This window comes from Rana temporaria, chromosome 4, assembly GCF_905171775.1.
Source record: "Rana temporaria chromosome 4, aRanTem1.1, whole genome shotgun sequence".
Taxonomy (NCBI): Eukaryota; Metazoa; Chordata; class Amphibia; order Anura; family Ranidae; genus Rana; species Rana temporaria.
In genome coordinates this window covers 106125721-106138607 of record NC_053492.1, presented here as the reverse complement: position 1 = coordinate 106138607, position 12887 = coordinate 106125721, and the positions used below count along the sequence as shown (strand labels likewise).

The window sequence follows — 12887 nt, the reverse complement described above, 5'->3', positions numbered from 1 at the left end:
GGATTTTACATTAAGCTGTTTTAAAAATCCTGTTTTTCCTTTTATTTTTTGGGTAGTTTAGCTAAATTTTAGCATTCTGTGTATTTGTGTGTTTTTTTTTTTTTACCTATATATGATCATTTATTTATATACCGTCACATTGCATTATTTTAGTTTTTATTCAGTATCTTTTTTTTATTTTTTTTTAGGCTAGTATAATGTCATTTTTTTTTGACACAAGAAATGGACCAAGATAGTTTAAATAAGCTACTGTAGGCCTCAGGAGCCCATTTAAAGACAACTGGTACCTTGAAACCACAAAACAAGTATTGATTTTGCTCATCTACTGCTTAGAAATATTCTACCAAACAACTTACTTTTTGATACCATGAGAGAAGTGGTGTTTCTGCCAATACTTCCTCCATTTTCAGAGGGAAGAAGTAAACATTGTTATGAGGCATTAATGTTGGGAAGTATTTCATTTTAACTGTCTCTGAGTTTGTCCCATTTAGTCCTTTCATAAAGTAGGCCACTGGTCTGTCCTTGTAAACTCGAGCTGCTGACTCAATGGCACATAGCGCCAATGAAAGTGGTTTCATCCTGTCTGTGACCTCCACAAAAATGATACCATTGTCTCGTAAAACATTCACTGGGTTTAAATGACTGGAGGAAGCTTGTGTTTTCATTCCTTCTGTGGTCGTTTTTAGCAAACCGTTACCATTTTCCTGAGATGATATCAGCTTTCCGCTTAAAACTTTGATTTCATTTCCTGTCAAATATAGGTAGCGCATGGTACTTTTTTTTAAGGTAAATCTGTAGATGTAACTGACAGCTGTTAAGAACAGCACGAAGATCAATATCCTCAGGTATCTCATTATCATTGTATTGTATGGATGTCAGGCTAGAAAGAAAGAAAACATGTTTAAATTGAAAATAAATTACAAGCTAAAAATGAACTATAGGTTTAAACTTTCCACATATAACATATGGGATGAAACATGGAACCTTAAACATAGAAATGGCAAGAAAAAGTATGTGAACCCATTGAAATAAAGTATGCCGTAATTTTCCATAAAATGTGATCTGATCCTAATTCACAACAATAGACAAACACAACGGGATTGATTTAATAAAAATGGAGAGTGCAAAATCTGGTGCAGCTGTGCATGGTAGCCAATCAGTTTCCAAGGTCTGCTTGTTCAATTAAGCTTTGACAAAAAAAAAAAACAGAAGCTGATTTCCAAGCAGAGCTGTCAGTAGGCCAGAATACAGCATTGAGAGCTGCACCAGATGTTGCACTCTCCAGTTTTAGTAAATCAACCCTAAAGTGTTTAAGCTAATCGCACACGCACCCATTAAACATTCACAGTGATGGAGGGAAAAGTAAGTGAACCCATATGCTAATTGGAGTCAGTAGTTTGCACATTTGGAGTCCAATTAGCAAAATGAGTTTGGAGGTGTAGTTTAGAGCTAATTTGATTGGTAAAAGTCGCTCAAACATTTTAAGATTGCTCAGAAGCCTCAGCTGATGTGAACCATGCCTCCTAACAAGGAGCTCTCTGAAAACACAATAAAAAGTAGTTGATCTACATAAGATTGGAAAGGGATACAAAGCAATAGAAACGGGTTTTGACATCCATCAGTTGACAGACACATTTTCTATAAATGGAGATAATTTAGTACATTACCTACTCTTCCTAGAAGTGGGTGCCCAGCCAAGATGACTCCCAAGGCATATTGCAAAATCCTCAATGAGTTAAAGAAGAACCCATGAGTAGCAGCTGAAGGCTTGAATACATCACTGGAACTGGCAAACATCCCTGTTCATGAGCCTATCATACGTCAGTAGGGTTGCCACCTCATCCCTTTTTAAAACCAAATACATATTAATTACACAGGATCTGGTGCTAATTTACTTTACTTAAGATAGGGCACTAAGTGAGTTTAATTACAGAGCCTCCCCTGCCCCAAAGCTCCCACTCCCCTACGTTGAAGGCATGTAACATGGTATGGTTCAGGTGGGGGGGAGGCGCTCGTTCGTCACCCCTCTTTTTCTGACCTGCCAGACTGCATGCTCAGATAAGGGTCTGGTAATGCATTTGGGGGGGGGGGCACCATTTTTTATTTTTTAAATTTTAATAGCCGGGTGCCGGCAATTGTAACTGTGAGTCATTTTAAATGGGAATTTTTTATTTACAAATGTCAGTTTTGCTGTAGCATGTTCTGTATATGCTACAGATGTGCCATTTTACAGGCATATTAAGGGGGCCTCTAGTCACAATATTTAAAGGAATTTTTCATCTTTTTACAATCGTTTATTTTATTGATACATGTTCCCCAGGACAGTACACAGACCCCCATACCCCTTTTATGGCCAACTACTTACATTTAAGCCTTCAAACAAGTTATTTTAGATTTTTCCTTTTCGGCTCCCATAGACTTCAATGAGGTTTGCTGGGCGGGTTAGAACTTTTCCCCTGTTTGGGAGTTCTCCTGCAAACCGAACAGGGGGGTGGTTTGGCCCATCCCTAGTTGTGACTAACAGAAGATGTGGATCATCTCACATTTTATGGCAAATTACTTCAGAAAACCAGTTAATTTCAATAGGTTCACATACTTTTTCTTGTCACTAAATTACAAATAAATAAATGTATAACATATCACAACAATCTATTTCGCACTGACAGAGAAGCAGAAGTTACTTGAATGTAATATAATGTATACCTAAATTATTAGTAAACCTGAAAGAGTTTTCATGTACCTACATTTACTACTGACATTTAATAATTCATGAACATGTGTGTGTATAAGCATGCTCACCTGTTTGCTTGTGTTACCACACACACACACGCATTGTAACAGGAGTGACTTTTGGGCACAGATTGAGCCAGGATATAAAGAGACATATATTGGATTGTTTTAACATGGACAGTAATCTGCCCTATATTCTTTATTGTCTGTAAAGAATGTTCTGAACCTACCGGTCAATAATGACTCTGTTCAATGATTAGCCCTGGCTAGTGAGTTGTTAATTGAGTCAGGCTTCTGGAAAACCTTTCATTGTGTGCTATTGATGATAGATGTGTTGTGACTCTAAAGGTCAGACGTCTGTGCAATGTGCAGGTGAATGACTTATTGTCGGAGACGTAACGTCTGGGGGATAATTAACGCCTCTATGTAATTATCTAAAAGAATGTGATTGAAGCTCATCGTGTGATGTATGGATGGGGTGTGGTTTTGTTCCTTTGAGTACTGTAACATGCTGTAACTGCTTAAAAGCTGAGAGTGAACCATTAAAGTTGTCTGACATTTGAAACCAGAACAGAGCTGTGTGTCTCGTGTCTGGGGGGAATTCTTATGGGCCGTGTTCGTTTTCCTGATTGTGGAGTGTCGATAAGCTGTCTTGGGTGGAATGGAATATCGTGAACGGATTTAACCCCTGTCCCATTTGGGGTTCCGTTACACGCATTAACTCATATTTCTTTGTGGGTTAAGGCAGCCCATTCAAAGTGTTATTGCACCTCAATGAACAAAATAAAAATTTTAGGCAACACAGTGCATCGCAAAGTGCATAGAATCCATATTGGTGTGTTGTGGTTCCCCTTTGGCGACTGCCCACAGTACTTTTACGGCACAGGCAGGCTGGATCACTTACATGTACATGATCCAGCCTGCTTCAGGTTAGGGGCATGCAGCGCTCTGTACACTGCAGATTGTGGATATCGGTAATTTCGGCCCAGTGATCATGTGATTACTATGCGATCATATGATCACAATGTTGCACAAAGCTGCTATGAATGAATTCATTCATAACAGCTGTTTCCTATTCTTTGATTGCCCCACAGCTATCACATGCTACCTGGGCCAATTACAGCACCCTGTACCACGTGAATGGCTATAACAAATCACAGATCACTAGTAATCACAACTGTCATGAAAGTAACCCATTTATGACAGTTGGAAACATTGCTGTTACAATGATCATCATTGTAACAGCAATCAAAGTGTAAAAAACAAATCCCTGATCATCCCCCTCAGAGCAGTACAATGTCAAGACATTTCACATGTGGCTTCTTTATAAACATTGCAGCACTGGGGGAGATCTGCACACTGTGTAAGGAACATCCTAAAAAAAGAGAAGTTTGGAGGAAAAAAAAACTTGATGCATAAGCGCAAGGATACGTGGCAGGGTTATAAGGGTTCTGGCACACAGTGGGGTTAGGCAGGGGTCAAGTCCTGGGGAAAAAAGTGTGGGAACTCCCACCCAAGATCCACTCCCCCACCAAAAAAAAAAAAATGATACACTCATATGCATATATAGCGCTACCCCGAAGGAGCCGCTGATTGTTTTTGGGATCGGCGTATTAAGTTACCCTGCAGTGTGTCTAAGGGTGATAGCAGTGAGAGTTAACAGTGAGCGAATGTCCAGTCATCAAATGGATTTTCTTAAATGCTTTATTCCAAGGCCCAACGTGGCCAACATCAACATGAGGTAGGATCAGTGTTGTAAGTAACGGCGTTTAAATAAACGCCGTTACGTAACGATGGGCCTGCTGAGGGTAACGAGTAATCTACCAGATTACTTTTACCCTGTCGGCAACGCCGTTCCCATTACTTTGGCGGCGTTACCGCAATTACTTCTACCGCCACTAGATGGAAGCAGACTGGGTGGCCACAGGCCTGAGCTGGCCTGTGATTGGGTCACGACGGGTCATGTGGCCACAGGCCTGAGCTGGCCTGTCTGTCTGTGATCGCGGGTGGCGCATGCACACGCCTGGAGCGCTCAGCTGCCTTCACCCACCGATGCCGCCGTCACCCGCCCGCAGATGCTGCCGTCACCCGCACGCAGATGACGCCGTCACCCGCCCGCAGATGCCGCCGTCACCCGCTGATGCCGCCGTCACCCGCCGATGCCGCCGTCACCCGCCGGTCCGGATCAACTTCAGTAGGAGCAGGTGAGGACCGGTGACCGTTGTAGAAGTGTCTGGGACTGACGGGAAGGGGAGGGGGGCAGTGCTGCTATGATGAGATAAAAAGATTTGAGGCTTCAAACGGTCTTTAAAAAAGATCTGTATACATCTGTAACATCTTGAAAACTTCCAGGCTTCCGAGTCCATACCTATATTTGTGCTTATAATGGCTACATTATTGATATCCTCTGTATTCTCCCTTTGAATGCCTGCGGTGTGTTGGATCGCTCATCCTATTGAACAAAAATGTTCCCACTCATTTATTGATATTATTTGACCACCAGCTGCGATGTGACTCATAGAAGCAGCAATGGTATGGCACCACTGTGCCATGCCATCAAACGCAGCCACTGTGCCATCAATTGTCACCACTGTGCCATGCCATCAAACGCAGCCACTGTGCCCTTTAATTGTCACCGCTGTGCCCTTTAATTGTCGCCGCTGTGCCCTTTAATTGTCGCCGCTGTGCCCTTTAATTGTCGCCGCGGTGTCCTTTAATTGTCGCCGCTGTGCCCTTTAATTGTCCCCACTGTGCCCATTGTCCCCACTGTGCCCATTGTCCCCACTGTGCCACTGGTTGGAGTTATATTTGTTATGATAGAAAAAGCTATTGATCTATATGGGATGCTGTGAGGTTATACGCAGGGTATTATGCTTCTGGGAACATACTTTATTTTTATATATTGTACCTTAAGGTACATTTTATCGTTGATACAATAAATTATAGATTATTGTAGAATATAAAAAAAAAAAAAAATCAGTTACTTTGCTGAGTAACTAGTTACTTTGCCAATGAGTCACTAACTCAATTACTTTTTCGGACAAGTAACTTGTAATTGTAACTAGTTACTTTTTTAAAGGAAGATAAACAACACTGGGTAGGATAGGAAAGGTTGATGAAGCATAAGAACGGAAGCATCAGGCCTTAGATATGAAGAGAGCAATCCTGCTCTCAGTAACAGTGAAATCAGTTTGTCGCCACTCTAGCCAGAGTGGGTGAAGTGCCCCTGGACAGACTTCTGCCACAAGCCTGGCAGCCGAAGTGTCACTTGTAGATCGCTGGGAGGAAACAGGCCTCTGCCACAGGCTTAGAAATTAAATGAGCGATGGTTGGATTGAGTGAATCCTCCCAGTAAATTCAGTTAGAGTCACCGGTAGACAGTTGCACTGTACCTGTCAGTACCTCGGTGACCAGACTCCCGATGGTTCGTTCAGAACTCTTGGATAACCTCTCTCCGGGTTCTCCCTGAGCCGATTCACAGCCGATTCACAGCCTTCAGCCTAGGATCTTCCTAGTAGAGTTCAGGACCCAGCAAGTCGCTGGGGCCCCATTCAACATCAGGATGGAGCTCCGCATGGTGCGCAACTCCGGCCAGGTAGGCCATGGTGGCGGAGTCCATGGATGCACGCACCCCAATGGTGGATGCCGCACCTGGAACTCGGACCCCACAAAGAGAACCAGAATCAATGGCATCTGCCACAGATATACCCCTCCCCAGCATGCCCAGCGAGGGAAAACTCCTCTTATTGTCTGCTGGGGAAAAGTGGCTCTGCCAGAACCTCTCTAGCGCCAACTGTCGCCCAGGGGTGGGATCGCACCCCTGGAATGCAGACTGGCCCATAGGACAGTTCCGGGATGACAGCAGCCCAAATTTAGTAAATCGTGAATGGGAGCAAAAATTAACTCTCCCATTCCCCACTAACTTTAGTGTAGTGCCCGTACTGAAAGTAAGGGGGCGCTACACATAATTACTAAACCGCATGTTTTTTTTTTTCGATCCACTGTACCTTAGTAATCCTTTATGTTACTGGCTGCTTCCTGTATATGGATTCATCAGGCAGTGTGCAGGTATTCCATCACTTCCTCGATGCCCCAATGTCTCCTGGGAGCTTTTGTCATTGTTCCCAGGAGACATTGCGGAGGTCTGCCTTTAAGCAAGTTCTTTCTAAATCCCACGATAACTCGCGGCAGACCTCCACAATGTCTCCTGGGAACAATGACAAAAGCTCCCAGGAGACATTGCGGCATCGAGGAAGTGACGGAATAGCCGCACACTACCCCATGAATCCATATACAGGAAGCGGCCAGTAACAAATGTAGCGCCTGTGTATTTTCTGTACAGGTGCTATTCTAAATTTAAAGGGGGATGAGAGAGTTAGTCGGCTCTCATCCAGTTGATTTGGCTAAATTGGGCCTCTGCTTTAGCTGGGCTGTGCTGTGGGTCCATTCTGTTGTTGCTAGGGTGTTATACCACCCCGGAGCGACAGGTGGCGCTTGCCAGCAGCCAATCACGAGGGGTTTTCCCTTGCGGGGCATGCTGGGGGAGGGTACTTCTGGAGCAGACGCCATGAGGCGGGAGTCTTGTTCCTGGTGGCACCCATCTTCAGGGTGACCACACGTCAGGGCTCCCCGGCGAGATGGCCTACCAGGCCAGGGTGCGCATGCCACGAGGAGTTCCTGGTTCCGGGACCATGCTGGCCCGGAACATTTAAAGCTGTTGCGGGGCCCCAGTGTTCGACTGGGTCCCCAATTCTGAGAGGATCCCAAGCGAGATAGCTGTTCGGTGGGGAGTCCGCCTGAGGAGGGCCAAGAGGGGCTGGCGATCCAACAGGGCCTAGAAAATCCATCAGGGATCGAGGTAACCGGACACTGAGAGGTTGGATGTCAGCAACCTGTCAGTCGGTGACCTAACTAAAAACTACCTGAGGAAGATTCAAGCGCAAATTCTACCAAGGAGGATTGTCTCCATGATCTAAGCTCTAATGAAGGTCTGTGGCAGAGATCTTTTCCCTCAAAGTTCCGAGTGATACTCTGGCTGCCAGGTCGGTGTGAGAGGCCTGTCCGGGTACACTATACCCACTCCGGCTGGAGTGGCGACAAAAGTAAGGTATCATTGAAAGCAGGACTGTTTCTGTTAACTTAAGTTAAAGCCTGAATCTGCTGTTTCTCCTCCTCACCTTCTTTGCTATCTACCTCAAGTGTTACTGTTTACAGCGTTTTGGTAAAATAAAAGCACAAGAAAAGACACCTGCTGTTTGGACATTCCATTTGCTGAGGCTCTCATCGTCTACCCTAGACACTCATAGAGGTAACACGCCATCCCAATCTATAATCAGCGGCTTCTTCGGGGGTGAACGCTACACAAAAGGATTACTAAGGTTCGCCTGCCCCTGACAGTGACTTGAGCTGGGCATCGCCGCTTAGTGAAGAATTGGCTCAGGCGGCTCTCGGCTGCTCTAGTCCTGCAAATGGAACTGCGTTCGTGCTGTAAAAAAAGTGCAGCGACTTCCCACGCGTTCCTGCAGGACTTGAGCCCTGGGGTTAGGGCAGTTTAGGAAAGGAGGCATAATTTGGTGGTGCTTAGTGCTTACCAGATTGGTGGAAATGAGTGGAGACAGAACGGAGTCAAGCGAACTTATGGAACATGGGCTTTCAGTGTTCTTCTGACCCTAAAAAGTAAATCAGATGTGTGAATTGGACAGGATTCTGGCACAGCTGAGAGTTGCTGCAGGATCCAGTGGCACAGACACTGGCTTAGATTAGTGAGCATTTTTAGGGAGTCAGGAAGTGGGGCGTATGTTCTCTCCCTCTCTATACGTGTGCTCAAAGGATTAGGACCCTTTCACACTGGTGGATTTTTACCTTGCTAATCCTGTGGGACCCTTCACACCACTGATGCAGGTGTGGTGCATTTTTAAAAGTCCTGCTTGCAGCATCTTTGAAAAAAATGAACCAAAAATGCAATTGAAATGAAAATAAAACCCACAAAAATGTGGCAAAAACACATCTCTGTTGCATTGTTTGAGTCACATGCCCAAATTTCACAGGTAAATGGCACAAAAAACACATCGGAAACGCAGCAAAAATGCATATGTTTTAATATTATTCGAATTTATTCAACTGTGTAGTATGAAAGAGCTCTTAGGCCTTTGGAGTGCCTGTGTCATGACGTGACCCCCTCTCCCTGGTTTCAGTTACAGGGTTGAAGAAAAGAATACTGTCCATTTAATTGACTATTCACATAACACCAAACATTTCAAGATAATGTAGAATTATTATGCTAGATAAACTATTTCACCAATGAATTAAAAATATTAAAGCTGGAAATCAAATTCCTTTAAGGAAATTAAAAGCATCTTCAATGTAGGGATAAGGTGGACTAGCAATAGGCAGGTAAACCTAGACTTCTAAACAGTGAACGCAATGGATGCCACGCTTCATAGATCCCATGATTCATGATTTATTTTATTTGGGTATGGACTGGACAAATGAATACATATTAAAATTGTCAAATATACTGTGTGTGCATGTGTGTGTGTATATATATATATATATATATATATATATATATATATATATATATATATATATATATATATATATATATATTCCTGTAACTACACAGTTTAAAAATATGTTGAATACCCTCCTTATCTGTTATCGACTTTATAACTAAGCATATACAGTAAATCTAATGAAATGTCACAGCAATAAGCTGGACCACCATGGGTTAGCTCAAAAGGAGAGCTTTCAGTTCTCCCTGCTTTGTTTTATTTTCGCAGGTTGCCAATGGTTGCTGCAGTATCCCTGGGCAGCAACAGCCATGGGATTGGTGGATACAGGCAAGCAGGTGATAGGGCAAATGTGGTGGCTTACTAGCCCGCGCGGAGGAAGCCAATAAAAGGATCGGGAGAAGTGGTCTCACTGACCGTTATTGACCAGACAGCGATGCCCACCCTCCCTGCTTATCTTCTGAGAGTCATGCGGTTGTCTAAATCGGGGAGTAGTCATCCAGCTTTGACTGGATGGACACCATTTAATTTTTATTAAATATATTTTAGCCAAGATGGCTTATTTATTTTAATTTAAAAAGATTCATGTTAACCCCTTATGGATAACACCGTGGCCATTTAAATTCCAAGTTTAAATAAATACTGTATTTATCGGGGTATTGCGCGCACCCGCGTATAGCGCGCACCCCTAATGTGGCCTTGAAATTCCTAAAAACATTTTTTTTTATTACTTACCGCTTTGGTGTCTTGCCCGGCATCCATCGGCAGCCTTGTCCGGTCCGGCGTCCGTCTGCAGCCTTCGTTGTGTCCTCCCCGCTTCTCCCGTGCTGGTCTCTGAGCCGATCGCCGCTTCCCGTGCTGTGTTTGAACGCCGCCACCGACATATACCGAGCGCAGTACACTCGGGCACGCTAAGCCATGCTTGGCTCCTCTCGGCTTCTCTCGCATAACCGCGAGGGGAGCCGAGCATGGCCGGGTGTACCCGAGTGTACTGCGCTCGGTATATGTCGGCGGCCGCGTTCAAACACAGTGCGGGAAGCGAGTATCGGCGTATATCGCACACCCACGATTTTGCCCTGATTTTAAGGGCAAAAAAGTACGCGGTATATGGCGATAAATACGGTATGTGTTGAATTATGATGATGTGTTGTCTCTTTTATTTTGGAATACCTTTGTGCTAGCCCATGTATATTTAGGCTATATACATTTTCATTCATTAGCGTGTAACAAACATGATAGTATTACTTTAGCAATAAACGGGTCAAGCACCCCCAAAAATTTTTTGGGTATGGAGCAAAGGTGGAGTTAGGTGAAACACCAGTTTTCATTGTCCGCAATGTCCCTCCCAGCCAGGCATATGCATAGGAAAAGAAAAAATAAATTGTGCTTCCCCCTAACCATGTGATGTAAATATTAATTAAGGAAATTCAATCACCAAAATTATAAATGTCAAAAACAGGCTGATAATGAACTAATATGTGACTAATAGCATACTAATAGCATATAATAATATTAAAAAAAAAAAACGAATATGTGTAGCTGCTGACTTTTAATAAACAACAGACACTTACAGACACGGTAATAAGCAGACACGGTCCAGCGAGCGTCGCTCCTCTCCCCCCCTCTCCGCCGGCGCCTCCATTCACATTGTGGGCACCCGGCTGTGACAGCTTTCGGCTTCACAGCCAGGCACTCACTGCGCATGCGCGAGTTGCGCTGCGATCTATGAGTGGACAGGCGATCTCCTGGGATCTGTCTAATGTCCCAGGAGATCGCCTAAAGGGAGAGCCGCCTAAGGCGAGAGGAGGAGTCGTCAGAAAGTCCCACTCCCCCCCCAAAGAAAAAAAATGACATGCCAAATGTGGCATGTAAGGGGGTGAGGAGTGCTTAAAGCAGAAGTTCCACTTTTGGGTGGAACTCCGCTTTAAGCAAACAGTTAAAGACTCTCTACAGCAAATGGAAGTTAAAACCAGCCAACCAGGGACAGCCAACCACTAGTGCAAAAAAGTTCCCCCAAGGGAACCATTACTAGTATCGGACTCGGAAAATGAGCCCCCGGCAAAAGAAGAGTTGTTTGCCGGATTTGACTTTGCCCTAGTGCAACCCCTACTAAGGGCAATAAGAGAAGTGCTTGGGAGGAGGAAATGGCACAACCTGCGAAAACTAGAAAATACTAAAGTGCTCTTCTTCCCATTAATCAAGGAGGTGAAGGATATTATCTATGACGAATAGGAAAAAGGTGTACAGGAAACTGATTTGAGAAGATGTTACCTTTGAGGAGAAAGAAGTTCACTCATTGGGAGGTACCCCCACTAGTGGATGCAGCTGTCATTAAATTAGCTAGGGATGTACATTACCCATGGATGATGCAGTTTCCTTCAAAAATATCTCAGAGAGAAAATAGACGCAGAACTGAAGAAAATGTACACCTCGGCAGGAAGTACCTGCAAACCATTATTGGCACTAACATCAGTGGCCAAGGCAATAACAACATTGGCAAAGAGTGTGGCAGCAGAATTGTCAGCAGGGGGACGAAGCTTCCTCAGTGTCAACAGAAGATTTAAATAGTCTCTATGTGCCAAGGTGTTTTAAAAGTTAACGTGAAAACTTACAAATGCTGACAGTAAGGGTCAATGGACATCCCGACCACAAAGAAGAAGGATGCCAAGTCCAAACTTTCCCTAGTCCTCAGGGGCAAGCCACAGCCCAGTGACACCCCCCCCCCCCGTTTCTGACAGAAACAGGACACCCAAGTGAGATGGGGGACAATGAAAATAGGAAAAGGAAAAAGAGGCAGGATGAGCTGAGACCTGACTGTTTGTAGAACTCATTCAATGTACACCCTGTAAAGCCACACTGGGATCAGGGGTGGGGTCCAATAACATATTTGGCAGGATGCCAAATGGGTATATCTCTTAACAGGAAGTTTAATTTGAAAAATAGATTTTTGCACATTAACTACTTAAGCCCCGGACCTTTAGGCAGCCTAATGCCCAGGCCAGGTTTTGCGATTCGGCACTGCGTCGCTTTAACAGACAATTGCGCGGTCGTGCGACGTGGCTCCCAAACAAAATTGGCGTCCTTTTTTCCCCACAAATAGAGCTTTCTTTTGGTGGTATTTGACCACCTCTGCGGTTATTATTTTTTGCGCTATAAACAAAAATAAAGCGACAATTTTGAAAAAAATGCAATATTTTTTACATTTCGTTATAATAAATATCCCCCAAAAACATATATAAAAAAAAAATTCTCTCAGTTTAGGCCGACCTATTTTTAGTAAAAAAAAAATCGCAATAAGCGTTTATCGATTGGTTTGCGCAAAATCTATAGCGTTTACAAAATAGGGGATAGTTTTATTGCATTTTTATTAATTTTTTTTTTTTTTACTACTAATGGCGGCGATCAGCGATTTTTTTCGTGACTGCGACATTATGGCGGACACTTCGGACAATTTTGACACATTTTTGGGACCATTGTCATTTTCACAGCAAAAAATGCATTTAAATTGCATTGTTTATTGTGAAAATGACAGTTGAAGTTTGGGAGTTAACCACAGGGGGCGCTGTAGGAGTTAGGGTACACCTAGTGTGTGTTTACAACTGTAGGGGGGTGTGGCTGTAGGACTGACGTCATCGATCGAGTCTC

At 43.8% G+C, this 12887-nt stretch overlaps 1 protein-coding gene across 1 annotated transcript in view; it reads right to left on the bottom strand.

Annotated features, from left to right (window-relative positions):
• LOC120936415 (alpha-1,4-N-acetylglucosaminyltransferase-like) overlaps positions 1 to 12887 on the bottom strand; it is a 142208-nt gene that overhangs the window by 92857 nt on the left and 36464 nt on the right. The window contains exon 2 of the mRNA XM_040348724.1: positions 357 to 880. Within this exon, the coding sequence (XP_040204658.1) occupies positions 357 to 860 (504 nt within the window). The 5' untranslated portion in view covers positions 861 to 880. The remainder of the gene's footprint in view (positions 1 to 356; positions 881 to 12887) is intronic.